We start from the raw sequence: 17325 nt of genomic DNA, 5'->3' as shown, positions 1-17325 counted from the left end.
AGCTTTAGTTGATAGACTTGTTTTATTTCCTTTGTTTTCTATTTTCACTTCGTCTGGGTATGCAGAAGATCTATTAAGTTCTTTGTTATTTATGCATAGATTTGATTTCAAGTTAGTAGCCCTGTTTTTTTATTTGCTTATGTGTTTTCTCAAGAAGTTTTATGCGAATTTGGTTGTAAAAGACGATGTCACTGTCAGTTAGTACGAGAGTTAGTTATTCTGCCACTTTCCAGTCGTACTACTGCTTTTTCTTAGATGTGGTCCCACTGTAGAATTATCTCCTAGGTCTAGCTGTTAGGTTAAGTTTCTTTCTAATATTCCCAAGTCAAGTTAATTTTAATTTTCCTCAACCCAAGAAAATGCGTGGCAGCAGCCAACACCAAAAATACTCCCAAATACGCTTGATTCACGAGTGCTTACCAAATCGCCTACTCTGTGGGATCGATCCCTACTTCCCTATACTAGGTTTAGCAAAGTGGTTGAGGGTTTTTGAAGCGGGGATCAACTATGGGTTAATATCATTTGAAGTACTTTTTAACTATTTACAAGTTTTTCTGGACGAAAATACCCTCTTCAATGCTTTAAAGGGTATATATTTTTAATTAACTTATCATATACTCATATTTTTTATAAATACCTTTACAATATATTTTTGACGATTTTTCTAAATATAATTTGACCTTCAATATTATCACTTAATTTTGTGACATGCAAGAAAATATTCTTATTCAATTTTTTATATTAAAGAATTTTAAAATTGAATAAATAACTTTTCTTTAATAATAAAAAATTGAATAAGAATATTTTCTTGCATGTCACAAAATTAAGTGATAATATTGAAGGTCAAACTATATTTAGAAAATTTATCAAAAATATATAGTAAAGATATTTATAAAACATATGAGTATATGATAAGTTTATTAAAAATATAAACACTTAAAGATATTGAAGGTATTTTCGTTTAAAAAAACTTGGAAATAGTAAAAAAGTACTTCAAATGATATTAACCCATAGTTGATGGACCTCAAATGATATTTTCAAAGTTCACGGACGTAAAATAATACTTTGACAAAGTTCGTGGACAAAAAAAGATGTTCTCTCTAAATTATTTCATAAAAGATTGAATATGTTAGACTTTGTAAATTTTAAGATCATACTAATATCTCTATTACTCAAAAGACTATATTTGTTTGACTTTTGATTGCCTAATTTAGAGTTTCTTCCCCTTTAGAGCTAAATATGTACTTCTACTATATTTTTCCCTTTGAAAGAAAATGGTCAAATACAACCATCCCCACCCCCCTCCCCAATGTTTATTCCCAGATTAAATAGCTTCTAATATATATCTGGGTTCAAATAAGCTCTTAATGTTAAAATCGGCATTTACTAAAAACAAATTTATGACAGTTTTTCAATATTAATTTAATTTAAGAAAATTTTCATTAATTTCTCTCTATTTCTAGATGTAAAAAATGTCAATAAATAGTTAAAATGGAGAAAAAGTAAAGTAAGAGAGAGAATATTGTAGATAAGACTCTTATCTACGTTATTCTCTCTTACTTATTCTCTCCCCACTTTAACTATTTAATACTCCATCCGTCCCACAAAAGATGTCACACTTTCCTTTTTAGTTTGTCTCACAAAAAATGTCACATTTCCTTTTTTAGTAAAAGTTCTCTCTCACATGAATATAAAAATTATATTCTCTCTCCATTTAACAACATCTTTTGTGGGACGGAGGGAGTATCGTTTTCTCAAAACGAGTGCAGAAAATGAAATGCCTCTATTACTGTGGAACGGAGGGAGTATATATTTTACCTTGGATTATGAGTCTCACATGCATATATTAGTTTTATATGATATGTGGGGCCTTTTTACCATTTATGATAATTATGAACCGGGACTCCAATTCGCAAACGGACTAAAATGGGAAAACATGACTCCTATTCGCGGACGGACTAAAATGGGAAAACAAGACTCCTATTTGCGGACGGACGAAAATGGCAAAACAAGACTCCTATTTGCGGACGGACGAAAATGGCAAAACAAGACTCCTATTCGCGGACGGACTAAGTACTTTTTTAATTGGATTAAAATTAGATATATAAAAGTTTATATATGTTATTTAAAATTCTAATAATATCTAAAATATTTAAATTTGTCATAATTTCTCAAATATTACAATGGTTTACATCAATTTCTCAAATATTAGTACAATGATTTACATCTATATAAAACATTTTTAGTCCAATTAGTTTGTTGTTGTAGCATAATTTCAGCCCCTAAGTTTCCGATCTTAGGCTTACAAAAGTATATTTTTCCCATTGTGGGAGGTGATCAATCGGGAGGTAAAAACTAAGATCAGGGTGACAAAGAAAGAAGAAATTAGATTCAAGAGTACTTACCCGGGCCGGGTGAGTTTGTCGCACAAACTACTTGCCCGGGCAAAAAGTGTACGTACACAAACTCTACCATTTGATAACTTCAATTATGAACAAGGGCATATTTCTCTCATTGGAAATTTGCACAAAATGATGTGAAATTCACCACGTGACTGCGAAATTGTGTTGGAATTGGCCGCCGGACATCGTTATAGGGCAAAAAAAAATTCAATTTACTGTTTTTCCAAACTTAAACTCCCTCCGTCCCCTATAATTTGTCACCATTTGACCCGGCATGAATTTTAAGAAATGTATTCGAAAGTTAGTTGAAAAAGTTAATGACATGTGGATCCTACTTTTATATATTAGTTTCATAATAAAATGTAAGTGAAAATGAGTTAGTGGAATATGGGGTCCACTACCAAAAATGATAAAAGTAAAAGGTGACAAAATTTTAAGGACGGACGAAAAAGGAAATAGGTGACAAATATTCAGGGACGGATGGAGTATTTAATTTACTAGTTTTGATTTTATTTCCTTTAGGGTCACTAGGGGAATGTATTTGTTTGGAATGCAGATTTTGAATAATATAATACTATTTCGTCTTCAAGAAACTAGTGTTGCTCCGATTACAATAATTATTTACACCATCACATTCTTTGCTCAAACACAAAGTAAAATGTCTTTATTAACAACATACTCTACCAGCCACTTTCATTCTTCGATGATGCAGATTAAGGAGCGGCTCGCTCGACATGTAACATCTTAAATCTTGCTGAGCCTTAGCTTGCGCCTGATTATGAGTAGTGGAAAACAACTAATTAAAGCATTAATTGACTCTCAATTGAAATTAAGACGGTTCGAAAACACAATGTACCTTTTGTAACTGGTGCATATGATCCTCAAAATTATGCCTAATATTGCTATAGTAAAAGAAACTATACTGACCACCGTTATTGGTTGTTTTGGAACGCTAAGAAGTTGCTTAACCTGAGACATTCACATCCTTATATTCGATAATAAGAGTTTTTGACTTGAGATAATAAAAAACTTACGTCGATAGGGTGTTTCTGATTCCAGTAGTTTTTGATTCCTGGTATGTGGGCCGACCCGACGACCACAACCACAGACTCATGTTGGGCTGCGACTTCTAGTATCTGTGCGGACATGTACCTATATACAAAAAATGTACGAAATTAATCACAATTGGTGAAGATGAATTAGAAGGTTACTAATTGACAACACAAACTGATCGCGCTCATCGGTAAAAGTCTGGGCCCAGATAGGATCCTCCTTGGCTATCTCCTCATTCAATCGATCCACAGTACCAGCATGAATCTTTCCACGCAACTACATAAACCAAAACTCCACTTTTCAAGCACACACACAAGTGGAGTATAATATATTGTAGGAGTATAGTATAAGGTAAATAAGCATGCCTTCTTGTCGTGATAAATTGGCAAATTTGTGCTCTCAAAAATGAGCAAATCTAAAAGAGACGCCTTGCCCATATATCTCATGTATGTAACCTACCAAAAAGATTTTAAAACACTATGTAGAATAATTTCTGAGTGAAAATGTGGATTTTGGTAAAGAGATAGTAAAAGCTCACACCGGATATGGTCGATCACCAAGTATAACCTTGGCTCCATATTTCGTTGCTTCCTCATTTGCCAAGTAAAACTCTCCACAGGATATATAATGCGAACCCAACCGACACGCATCATACATCGAGCCCGCTCAAGGACGTACACCAAAAGAGGACGAGGAAGAAGAGTAGGAAGATGCTAGAGTCCTTAGGTCTATTCATAACAAGCTTAAGACTCAAAGAGGAGGCCCAGGAGGAAGACTCGGGTGTCTCGAGAGCAATACACCAAATTCGGCTCGACTCCGCACCAAATCGAAACTGGGGGTCTGTTCAAACGACAATCTGCCTACTAAGACAGTGTCCAAATGCTGATCCAAGGCCACCATCATCTTCATCGTCGAAATATCTTCGCGTGGGTACCTCACACACCCCAAACGGAGTTCGGATGAGAGAGATATGGCCGTTTGACGAAAGTCGCGCAGAGCTGCCGAGGAACTAACCGTGGCCGGGCGAAAATTTCATCTTGAACCTAGGAAAATTAAGGGACATGCCAAAAATTAAAGTTGTTCCTCCACATATACTAAATTAGTTAAAATTAATATTGAACCATATATACCAGCTTGCAAATGTACCACTCGTAAAGAATAAACGAAGCTGTCATATTGTTCCTCCACATATCCACCATTTCTCGAATGGTTGGGGCCTGCAACGCAAAATTAGAAACATCTTTTGTGGAGTGACTATATATATAACTCTTCACAGACAATACCTTCCTAATCTGACCCATCAAAATAGATTTGCGAAAAGAGCACAACTCCAAGAAAACAACCTGCACTAGATGCATAATCATAATCATAACAACATAGCTATATTACAAAATATATATAGCTAATTAAGAAACTGCCTCTGGCTTGAAGAATCGCACAGCAGCTTGGGCTACTTTCGCACATTCCTGGAATAGAAGAAAATTTGAATTCAGCTTCACATTCTATTTCACTTTTTTCCAGTTACATTTTTTTAAAATATGTGACAATATTAATTTATAATTTATGATAAAATTTATACTAATTTTTTTCGCTGCAATGTTGCTATTGGTTGATCAACATAATACGATTAAAAAAAAAAACAGTAAATTACCGGAGAACAGTGATGAGTTCCAACCAAATAGACATTGCAGACGACGCTAGGCGCAGATGATTTGCACGTGAGCTCCACCACACCTCCCGTGAGTTCCTGCGGCATCCATTTCTTCCTCTTACGTTCATAACCGACTCTCGATGCGGCCGAGGAGTGACTCAGCCGCCGCTGACAATGTGTGGTGGTGAAGAGAGCGACGATTTGGTAGAGACGCTTTGCTCTGTACATCTCTGGCTACTTCCGTTTTTGGATTTTTTTTTTTTATCTATTTATATGTTAAAAATATTTATTTACTGACTTATTCAACCGTTTTATGAATTTTGACCCATTCCATTAATTCTGTTGCATTTCAAGAAAATTTTCTCTAATACTACTATCATTTTATATACTACATCCATATGATTTGAAATTAGTACTACATCCATATGATTTGAAATTAGTTCTACATCCATATGAAATTAGTCTGTCTATAGTTTTATTTTAAGATCTGTGTATTATTCCTTAACAATAATTCACTCAATTTAAAAAGATAATATTTACTTTATTAGTATTCCCTCCGTCCCACAAAAGATGTCACACTTTCCTTTTTAGTTTGTCCCACAAAAGATGTCACATTTCCATTTTTTGGAAAAAATTCTCTCTCACATGAATATAAAAATTATATTTTTCTCTCTCCATTTAACACACAAAACAAAACCTCCTAAAATTCCGTGAGCGTCCCACAAGTGTGACATCTTTTGTGGGACGGAGGGAGTAGTATTTTTCATAATCAAAATATTGTCGATGTCCCGCATGGAAAGATCAACTTCTTTTTGTTTGGGGTTTATTTAAGAAAACAATATTTATTGAATTAAGTGGAGAATAATGTAAGTGAGAGATAAATAAAAAATATGAAGAGTAATAAAGTAAGAGATAGTAAAATATTATTATTTTTCCAAATAAAAATTAATCACTTGATATGTTCCTTTTTTAACTTTATATAATAAAATAATTTTAAAATATTTTTGGGATATGGATACTCAAAAAAATTAAGTCAATAAACACTAGTAATACTTAAATATTACTATTATATTAGTTTATTATTAAAAAATATATTAAAATATTTTATTTAATTTTTAAATACTACTCCGTCCGTCTTTTAAAAATATCAACTATTTCCATTTTGGATCGTTCCTTAAAAATAGAAACTTTAGAATCTTTCTATTTTAGGACATGGACCCCATAATCCATTAACTCTACCTTTTCTTTTCCTCTCTCCTATTTTACTCATTTTTATTTTCTTATCTCTTACTTTACCAATTGTACATTAAAATCCGTGCCTTTTCAAATGTTTCTTTTTTTTATATGGGGGAGTATTAGTAAGTTAATGGAAGGCATTGAGAGTATTTTCGTTCGAAAAAAACTTGAAAATAGTAAAAAAGTACTTCGATTAATGGAATTGCCCTTCAAGGCATGTCTTCATACATGGCACCATATGACTATCATTCCTTTTCCGTCTGTCCCGTGAAAAAAGCCCATTTTTATTTATATAGTTCTCCCCAACTCATTACGTAAAAAAATGTACAGGTTGAGCGTGATGGCTGAGGAGATGTCATTTTGGATTGATCCCGGTGGAGAGAAGGTGAAGAGAGCAGCCACCTTCATTTTCTGATGAAGCAAATTAAGGAATTGGTCGACTTGTAATATTATCTTATATCTTCTTAACCTTGTCCCTGCGCCTGTTTAGGAGTAGTGCAAAAATAAGTAAAGCATTTGCCTCTCAATTGAATTGATATTAAGACATTTACAAAACACAATGTACCTTTTGATGCTGATGCGTATGAGCCTCAAGATTATGACTAAAACTCCTTTCATAAATGCAAGAACACGCCACATTCTTATTGGCTGTTTTGGAATGCTAAGAAGTTGCTCAACCTGAAACATTCAACCTTACAACAAATTAAACACATCCTTATGATATTTAGTTTACTTGAAAGTAAGATGTTTACGTCTATAGGGTGTTTCCGACTCTAGTACTTCTTGATTCATGGTACGTGGGCCATTCCGATGACAGCAACCACGGACTCATGCTGGACTGCAACTTCTCGTAGCTTTGCTGACATATATCTATGTACAAAAATGAAAGTACAATTACAAAACTCACAATTGGTAAAGATGAATTAGAAAGTTAATCGAGAACACAAACTGATCGCGCTCATTGACTAAAATCTCGTCCATGATAGGATCATGCTTGGCACCCAACTCATTATATTTGTCCACCGCGCCAGCATGAATCTTTCCATGCCCGAGCTACATAGAAGAAAATCAAACACACAATTAAATAAAGTCTGTCACTCTTGTAGTACTACAAGGTAATTAATGAGCATGCCTTCTTGCAGATATCTTTTGGCAAACGAAAGTTCTCATCTCCTCTCAACATATGCAAAAGAGACGCCTTACCCATATATCTCATAAGTGTAATCTACCAAAAAAAAAAGCTTATTTTGTGGGCAAAGAAAAATTGGGGTTAGGCCTTAATTAATAAAGAGATAAAGCTCACACCGAATCTAGTCGATCACCAAGTATAACCTTGCCTCCATATTTCATTGCTTCCTCATTTCCCAAGTAAAACTCTCCACAGGATGTACCATCCCATAATTCATATTCTTTAGCTTGATTCTAGGAATAATTATGCAAGGGACCTGATAAAGATGTTTCTCTCTACTAACATTAATATAGATCCATACTATCTTAGCATTAAACCAGTTATAAAGAATATATGAAATTAAACTGTCATATTCTTCCTCCACATATCCACCATTTCTCCAAGGCTTGGGACCTGCAATACTAAACAAACATTAATCCTAGACTAACTATATATAACAACACAAATCAACCACATTTACCTTCTTAGGTTGAAGCATTATAACATTTTTGCGCTCAGAGCACAACTCCAAGAAAACAACCTACACAATACTATATTATTGGAGAATGCAAATAATAATAATAAATAACATAGAAAGTACCTCTGGCTTGAAGAATTTCACCACAGCCTGAGTTAATCTCCCAGATTTCTGGAGATGAAGAACAATTAAATTTAGCTATATGGTGCATTATAATACGATAAAAAAAATTACTAGTAAATTAATTACCGGACAATCGTGAACAGTTCCAACAAAATAGACATTGCAGATTCCGCTAGGCGCTGATGAGTTGCACGTGAGCTCCAACACACCTCCCGTGAGCTCCTGCGACATCCATTTCTTCCTCTTACGTTCATAACCGACTCTCGATGCGGCCGAGGAGTGACTCAGCCGCTGCTGACAAGGTGTGGCGATTTGGTAGAGACTCTTTGCTCTGTACATCTCTGGCTACTTCCGTTTTTGGATTTTTTTTTTTTATCTATTTATACGTTCAAATTATTTGTTGCGGATCGAATCTGGGTATGTAATTTGTTGGAATAATTGAATGAACAATTACATAAAGCTCTCTATGATGATTAACCGAGAACGACGGAGAAGGAGCATAAACCGTAGAGCGGAAGCGTACCTTGATTCATAATGAATTGAACAGCGGAATTGCTTTGCAGCGGCTATGGATCTTCCAAACGATCAGAGACATTCTTTGCAATAGTCTGCCGAGAGAATACAGAGATATTGAATGTTCTTCTGACGTTTGGGGACCATAACCCTAGCTTATATTTATATTAAATATAAACCCCTTTATTTTCTATTCGGTCCCTCATCAAATAGAAAATCACTTTATGGTATCTACACTTATTTCCGTAACAATTAAATACACTTTAGCCCAAACTTTAATCTTTATTGGATCACTTTAATTGGACAACTGAAAGATAGCCATACACATTAAATTAGGCATGTGGAAGCCCAAATTTCTAACAATCTCCCACTTGGGCAACACATGACACCAAATAAATGTGTACAAACTGAATGAGCGCTCAAAAGTGCTATCACATAGTGTATTTCCGAACAATCTTATTATCAACCATATCGACATAGGACTAAAGGGGCAGTCACCATATTTTTTCATGATTAAACCCATCAGTAATCACATATGCAAATATAATCAACAACAGATCAATTATGGAGTGTAGCATGAAAATTTCATGCAAGGTGATCATACATGCCTATTTCCAACTGGTCCTCCCAAAGTGAGATCAAACCAAAAATAATGGACAAAACATAATAACTTCATGTTCAAAATACAATATAGAGCAATAACCAAAACTACTCCCACTGAACGGAAGTACCCTTAAACAACATAACACCCATTTGAGCTACATGCCCATGAAAGACCTTGGGTGATAGTCCCTTGATGAGCGGATTTGTCATCATCAAATCCGCTCCCTTATGCTCTATATGTATTTTTCCATTCCGAACTCTTTATTTAACAATCAGGAAGCTCCTATTGTTTTAGAATATAATACTGCAGAGTTATTGTCACAACATAACTTAAGTGGTCTTTCATTACCTTAACAGTATGCAGCCTAGTGACAAAATTTCACAGTCATATTCATTAACTAGATGCCCCAAAACAAGTTACGAATTCTGTTATCATGGCAGAAGTAGCTACAAGTGTTTGCTCAGCACTTCTCCACGAAATGGCTCTACAGCCAACAGACATACGTAACCAAAAATGGATCCTTTACTGTATTGGCATCTAACAAAATCAGAATCAAAATGCCTAAAGATCTCTCCAAATGATCTGATTTTCTGTATGTGAGCATGTAATACTTAGTTCTCTATAAATATCTCATAACCCATTTTGCTGCTTCCTAATGATCTATATCGGGTTATTGAAATATCTTCCCAACATATAAACAATTAAAACCAAATTGGGTCTAATACACACTTGAGCACACATTAGGCTCTCAATCACCGAAGCATATGGAACCTTCTGCATTTTCTAAATCTCAAGATTTATCTTAGGACACTGAATGAGACTAGGTTTGTCTCCTTTAGTCATAGGGGTATTTCTTTATTTGCAATTTTGCATCTCAAATACTTTAGGCACCTTTTCACTATATCCCTTCTGTGACAATCGAAAATTATTTCTTTCGATTTCAAATACAAAAGAAGATGCATTTGCTCCCACTGAACTTGTGATACACACAACCATCAATAGCATTCTTTCTGATTCCAAATGAAAGAATTACTTCATAAAATTTGTGGTACCATTGACGAGAGTCTTAATTGAGGTTGTTGAGATTGACTTTAAATGATATCATCCGCATGAGATTGAATGTTTACAACAATATCATCTTGAGGTTCTTGATATGCTTCTTCTTCAATGATAGTAATTGATACCTGATCATTGTCAGAAGCAGTAGTAGGTGTCTATACAGACTCCTCCTCAAAAGTAATGCTCCTTAACACATTCTTCCCCCAAATACAACATCCTCAAGGAATACTATATTTCTCTTCCCAAAATTAGTTCCTTTTGTGAGAACATAAAATTTAAAAACCCCTAAATTTTCTCTAGAAGACCAAAGTGAGAATATATGCTACCGTCTTAATGCCTCTCCCTAAAGCGAATGCGACAAGGAAGAATGATAAATCATACTCCTTCACATATCTTTAAGAGTTTTATTTCGTCTTTTAGCTACACCACTCATGCAAGGCGATCCCGGCATGGTGTACAAAGGACGATCCCACACTCTTCAAAATAGAAGGCAAAAGGTCTTTGACATTGTTCACCCGGGCAGTCATTTCTGTCGTAGTATTCGCAACAACAACCAGATTTGACTTTCTTAATGTCTTTGTTGAGTTGGAGCTCAACATCAGCCCTGAATATTTTGAACTTGTCTAAAGCCCCAGACTTTTAATAGATTAAATGTAGGTGCCCAAAACAAGAATATTCGCCTATGAATGATATAAAATATTGTTGATCATTCCAAGAAACCGAAGTGAATGAACCACAAATGTCTGTATATATCAATTCTAAAATTTATATCTCTATTGGCACCTAAACTTTATGGTATCTAGATTAAATGTAGGTGCCCAAAACAAGAATATTCGCCTAAGAATGATATAAAATATTGTTGATCATTCCAAGAAACCGAAGTGAATGAACCACAAATGTCTGTATATATCAATTCTAAAATTTATATCTCTATTGGCACCTAATTTCTTAAGTTTGGTCTGCTTTCATTCGATACATTGAACACACAAATCAAGTTTTGAAAAGATAAGTGTATTCAACACAACATCTGACACAAGTCTCACAATCCTTTATTTTGAGATATAACCAAAACACCTGTGTCATAAATTAACCAAATTTTCATTATTTAATTTGCTTAGTCCCTTTTTATTCAACATTTAAAGCTTCTGAATATGAAGTAACATAATCGAGCATACAAAGATTGTTATATGCACTTAAGAAACAGTGCCCACAATACTAGAATTATTTGAAGGAAGAACTTTACTATTTCTGAATGAACGAGAGAAACCAAATTTGTCCAAAGCAGAAATAGAAATAAATTTTGTCTAAAAGACAGTACAATAAAGTGTCTTTCAAAACCAAATAATTCCAGTCTTTAATAACAATCTACAATGCCCAATAGTCTATAATTCCACCGATTTGTCTTATCCCACATAGATGTATCTTTCACCATCAATTGACTTTCGGTAGCTCAGACAACCTTGCATTGATAACCTTATGTGAGCAGTAGCACCAGAAACTACCCACCAAAATATCATTAGGGACTGAAGCCAAATTAACTTCAGAACAGACCAAACAAGAATTGTAACTTCCTTTGTACGTCATGCGTGATATTTGTCACAATTCTTCTTTTTATATTCATGTCTACCACAAAAGAAACAACTATCATTGTCCTTATGTTGTTACCTTTGTGATGAACCCTTATCCATAGCAACATTCTCAATACACTTTTTCTTAATGCCCTTTACTTTATTTCTTGAGATACTGACCAGATGTGCAACACCAAATGCGCAAACAAGTCTTTAGAATTCAAGCTTAAGTGAAGCAACGTGAGACATTTTCAGAATGTGCTCCCTTATGTTGCCCTTGCCCTTATACTTTATTGAGATCAAGCACGCTTGTCTCAACCTTAATGTTTTTCACAAAACGTTCCTTAATTTTGGCAAGGTATTCACTGGCTTTAGTGATATACTCAGATGCAGTGCCTTGAAAGGCTTCTGGGATGCTAAACCCAATGATCAGTAGACTTACACGATTCGAGTATTCCTACTTCTCGTAGTTTCTCCTTTGATAAGAAGTACTATTGTCCGTAGGAGAAGTAGGTTATTCAATCCTTAGCGCGTAATCTAGATCCATGCAATCCAGAGCAATCAAAATATAATCTTTGTAATCCTTAAATTTTGACTCATTCAATACTAACATATTGTTCATGTTGGAAGAAACTGCAGAAGCAGATGACATCACAATTGAATAGAGAACAAAACCAAATTAATTGTCATGCTCACATCATAAAATTCAAATAAAATGGTAACATCTCGAGGTACCGGCACAACATTCAAATCAAGTCTGTGGACAGTAATATGAACTTGCAAGTGGTAACCTTTTGCAGTAATCAAACACTGACAATAAGATCATGTCAAGCAATGTCCACCTGTGGGCTTCACATTTACTCACACGAAAACTGGATAATCATCACATATTTATCACCACAGGTATGTGTGTATCTCGTGCCAAATATCAATCTTCCTGTGGGCCGACTAATATCCGCATTAAAATACACACATACTTACCGTCCTAACATTCGCAGTAAAGAAGTCTAGACAAGAGAGGTTACTGTTGCAACGTCTTATTTCGACTAATCTATTTGAACATTAGTAAACTATATCGAGGTACCGAGCACAACATTCACAATAAGTCCTTTGACAGTAATGTGAATTTGTAAGTGGTATTCTCTTTATAATGATCAAACACTGACAATAAGATCATGTTAAACAGTGTCCACCTGTGGGCATCACACATTACTTACATGAAAACTAAATAATTGTCACGTATTTATCACTAAAGGTATGTGTGTATCTCGTGCCAAATATTAATCTTCCTGTGGGCCGACTAATATTCGCATTAAAATACACACACATCAATAAAGGAACATGAGATGCACCAAAATTATTGAATTTAAAATTTTAAAACTGAATACAAACGCTTGCAAGCAAGTCGTTGTTAACTGTCTGGAATATAGTGGCTAGCCAACGAGTCACCGGGTTCGCATACCTTGCGAACTCAGCAAGTTGCTAAATCCTGACGGCCAACCCTATAGTTCCCCAGCAAATCGCAAATTGCTGACTCCTAATGGGATTTCATAAAATTTTTCCAAATCCGATTTTCACTAAAATCGACAAAATATCCGAATTTTGATGTTCCCAAGATCGTAAGCGACGAACATAAACACATCCAAAAGCAACATCAAAACAACCAAAAAATCCATAAAACACAAACTCTAAACTTTATGAATTCACATAGCAAATAAGAACATAAATCTTAATCACCCCTTATGAGATTTGCAGTTTACAAGTTACAGACACTTTTGACCAAACATCCGTAAGCAGAATTTTTTAATTTCTCAGTTCATCCAAGGCGATATGTATACGTGGATATAACAACAAAGAACTGAAATATCCTTCCTAAACCAAAAGACTAGATTTACGCATACATGAACTTAACCATGAATCTGAACATGTAATTCCTAATTCTCAACCAAGACCACCAAAATTTGCAAATTCTCAACATAAACTGAAGTACGTAGCACACAAGTAATAACCAATTCGTAAACCAAATTAGACTTACCTTACGCCGTGTACATGAATTGAAATATCAATTCCTAAACCAAAGAAGTCAATTATGCAAAACATGTTTATACAACAAGGTCAATCATGCAATCTCGGTAAGTGTGCATAAACATTCATAATTAGAACTCTTCAAAATATGAATTGAAATAATAAGAATCAATTCTAGTACACCAAAAACAGATTCCACAACCACCGAAACATTGATTCAAAATATTATAAACAATTCCTTTTGTTTATAAACAAGTAATTTAAACGGCGGCTATAAATATACTTTAAGAATAAAACCGAAAACTAATTCCTTGAATTTCAAAATACTGAAATACGATCAAATTATAAACCTAATATCCTTTTCCCAATTCTCAGAGAATCATCAATAGAGTGGCTCTGATACCACTTGTTGGAATAATTGAATGAACAATTATATAAAGCTCTCTATGATGATTAACCGAGAACGACGGAGAAGGAGCATAAACCGTAGAGCGGAAGCGTACCTTGATTCATAATGAATTGAACAGCGGAATTGCTTTGCAGCGGCTATGGATCTTCCAAACGATCAGAGACATTCTTTGCAATAGTCTGCCGAGAGAATACAGAGATATTGAATGTTCTTCTGACGTCTGGGGACCATAACCCTAGCTTATATTTATATTAAATATAAACCCCTTTATTTTCTATTCGGTCCCTCATCAAATAGAAAATCACTTTATGGTATCTACACTTATTTCCGTAACAATTAAATACACTTTAGCCCAAACTTTAATCTTTATTGGATCACTTTAATTGGACAACTGAAAGATAGCCATACACATTAAATTAGTCATGTGGAAGCCCAAATACTCGTTCAGTTCAATTTGTTGGAAGTATGCTACTACATGGAATATTTCAGTCTTATATTTTGAACGGGATTATTTGGTACGTTCAATTAAATATTATTGGTTATGCGGATTTTGAGTCTCACATGGAGATATCATTGACAAATTAGCACTTAAATGTTGTTTGGGCTTAGCCCAATCTAATTGATCTCTTGAATACGTATTTTTAAATTATTAAATCTTCTTGCTTTAGTTAAAGTTTTCAAATATAATGATCTCTGATTAATTAATTTAGTCAGAGGGCTTAATTAAGATCTAAAGTAATTAATCCACTGATTAAATCATTCTAAGCAATTGATCCCTGATTAATTCGTCCTAAACTTCTTAAAGCATCTACAATAGGGACAGATGTCACTGTGGACAAGTCCACGGACATCCTAAAAATACCTCCTGCCACGTCATAAGGACATCTCACTGCATAATAGCAGACATCCCAAGGACATCCCGGCGGACAAGAACAATAATGAAAATTCACAAATATGTAATTTACGGAATCGGAATTAAAATTTCTATACGAATACGGGGAAAATGCAACTATTTTATTTCCAATAATAAAAAACATACATAATTAAATAATACCTTCTTCAACGTGTACTCCTCCACGCCCATAACTCTTCAATTATATCTTTCTAGAGTCGAATATGAGCTTCTTTTTGTCGAAAGATCGGCAAATGCACGGACCCGATCGGCGTCTCCATAAGGTATCCTCATTCGTACATTGGCGATGGCCATGTCATGGCTTGGACCAAGAACATCAATATCTTCATTGGCCCAATCAGTCAGTTCTGGACTCATCTTCGACAATCATGTTGTGCATGATAGTACATGCGTACATGACATCAGCAATGCAGTCAGGATACCACAAGCGTGTTGGACCATTCAATGCCGCCCATCGAGCCTGTAGCACACCAAATGCCGGCTCCACATCCTTGCGCGTCTCCTCTTGACGTTGTGCAAAGTAGATCTTCTTTTCGTCTATTGGGCATCTGATCGTCTTCACAAAGACGGGCCACCTAGGGTATATCCCATCCGCCAAATAGTAACCCATATCGTGCTGGTTGCCGTTGGCGACAAAACTGATGGTCGGACCAACGCCCTTGCACTGCTTGTTGAAAAGGGGCGACGAATGGAGGACGTTGATGTCGTTGTTCGACCCGGCTACCCCAAAATACGCATGCCAAATCCATAGTCGGTAATCAGCTATGGCTTCGAGGATCATCGTGGGATTCTTGCCTTTGAAGCCGGTCGTGCACTGCCCTTTCCAAGCGGTGAGGCAGTTCTTCCATTCCCAGTGCATACAATCTATGCTACCCAACATCTCTGGCCCGTGCTGATTCCCGTGCATATCCATCAGAGTCTGGCAGTCTTCGGGGGTAGGCTTTCGAAGATACCTCTCACTGAATATCTCAATGACGCCCTGACAAAAATACTTGAGACATTGGCGGGCAGTCGTCTCGCTGATGTGGAGGTACTCGTCGAACATGTCGGTCGCGTCTCCATAGGCCAACTGCCTGATTGCGGCAGTGCACTTCTGTATAGGCGTGTGACCAGGTCTACCACTCACATCCTCCCTGAACCTGAAATACTTGTACTGACGCTCTAAAGCGTTCACGATACGCATAAATAGATTCTGATACATCCTAAAACGCTGCTTGAAAATTTTGTCCCCAAACCGCAGCTGCTCAGTGAAATAGTCGTCAAACAACCGTTGGTGATCAGTGACGTGGTCCCGGAGTACTACAGTTCGATGATGGATGGGGCGAGGTACCGCCGGCTGCTGCAACCACTCTTGTATCAAGTGATTTATCTCGGCGGACGTATAAGCCCTCAACTCTTCATTAATTCGCCGCCTTATGTGATTAGCATTCCCACCACTACCACCTGACCACTGCTACCCGCACCACTACCACTACCACTAGCCATTTTGGATCTACCGATCAAATGAGAAACATAGAGAGAAAGAAGAGTAACTCGTTAATACAAGTGGTGCAAATGAAATGAAGTTCAACGAGCAGTAGATATAGAGTTTTGAAAAAAAAATCAAAAAATGTTGACGTCCGTCGAGTCACCACAATAGCGGACGACACAGCAGACGTTAGCTCACACCCGCGGACGACCTCTCATCCGTCATTTGAAATTAGACATTTTTTTGAAATTAGACTTTTTTGTATTAAGATCTATTATTATTCTTTAACCATAATTCATTCAATTTAAAATAATAATATCTACAGTACTTTATTACTCCCTCCGTCCACAAAAGAAGTCGCACTTATGTGACGGCACGGGATTTTAGGAGGTTTTGTTTTGTGTGTTAAATGGAGAGAGAAAATATAATTTTTATATTCATGTGAGAGAGAATTTTTTTCAAAAAGGAAAATGTGACATCTTTTGTGGGACAAACTAAAATGGAAAGTGTGACATCTTTTGTGGGACGGATGGAGTATTATTTTTTATAATCAAAATATTGTTATATACTTTCCAGTCGTGCTATAAGCGAACAACTTCTTTTCTTGGGGGATTTGGGGATTTAAGAAATGATATTTATTGAGTTAAGTGGAGAA

The 17325-nt window shown here is 35.6% G+C and overlaps 2 protein-coding genes and 1 long non-coding RNA gene across 3 annotated transcripts in view; all 3 read right to left on the bottom strand.

Annotated features, from left to right (window-relative positions):
- The window catches only part of LOC125215886, a 64259-nt gene extending 58937 nt beyond the window's left edge, over positions 1 to 5322 (bottom strand). Inside the window, exons 1-3 of the long non-coding RNA XR_007175317.1 lie at positions 5107 to 5322; positions 4739 to 4921; positions 4586 to 4672 (exon numbers count right to left, since the gene is read on the bottom strand). This is a non-coding gene — a long non-coding RNA (uncharacterized LOC125215886). The remainder of the gene's footprint in view (positions 1 to 4585; positions 4673 to 4738; positions 4922 to 5106) is intronic.
- Positions 5323 to 6796: 1474 nt separating this feature from the next.
- Positions 6797 to 8450, bottom strand: LOC125209417. Its single transcript, XM_048109019.1, has 9 exons — positions 8238 to 8450; positions 8112 to 8159; positions 7992 to 8051; positions 7675 to 7764; positions 7475 to 7567; positions 7292 to 7395; positions 7140 to 7212; positions 6908 to 7020; positions 6797 to 6824 (listed from the first exon to the last, which is right to left on the bottom strand). Exons 1-9 carry the CDS (start codon positions 8448 to 8450, stop codon positions 6797 to 6799), a joined length of 822 nt encoding a protein of 273 aa, XP_047964976.1.
- Positions 8451 to 15539: 7089 nt separating this feature from the next.
- On the bottom strand, positions 15540 to 16687 carry LOC125209414. The gene is made up of 3 exons (XM_048109016.1): positions 16646 to 16687; positions 15937 to 16442; positions 15540 to 15750 (listed from the first exon to the last, which is right to left on the bottom strand). The coding sequence occupies exons 1-3, from the start codon at positions 16685 to 16687 to the stop codon at positions 15540 to 15542; spliced, it is 759 nt and encodes a 252-aa protein (XP_047964973.1).
- Positions 16688 to 17325: the final 638 nt, after the last annotated feature.

The sequence above is a fragment of the Salvia hispanica genome, chromosome 3 (assembly GCF_023119035.1).
Source record: "Salvia hispanica cultivar TCC Black 2014 chromosome 3, UniMelb_Shisp_WGS_1.0, whole genome shotgun sequence".
Lineage (NCBI taxonomy): Eukaryota > Viridiplantae > Streptophyta > Magnoliopsida > Lamiales > Lamiaceae > Salvia > Salvia hispanica.
The sequence above is the reverse complement of the archived record's forward strand: the minus strand, read 5'-3'. Positions and strand labels throughout refer to the sequence as shown.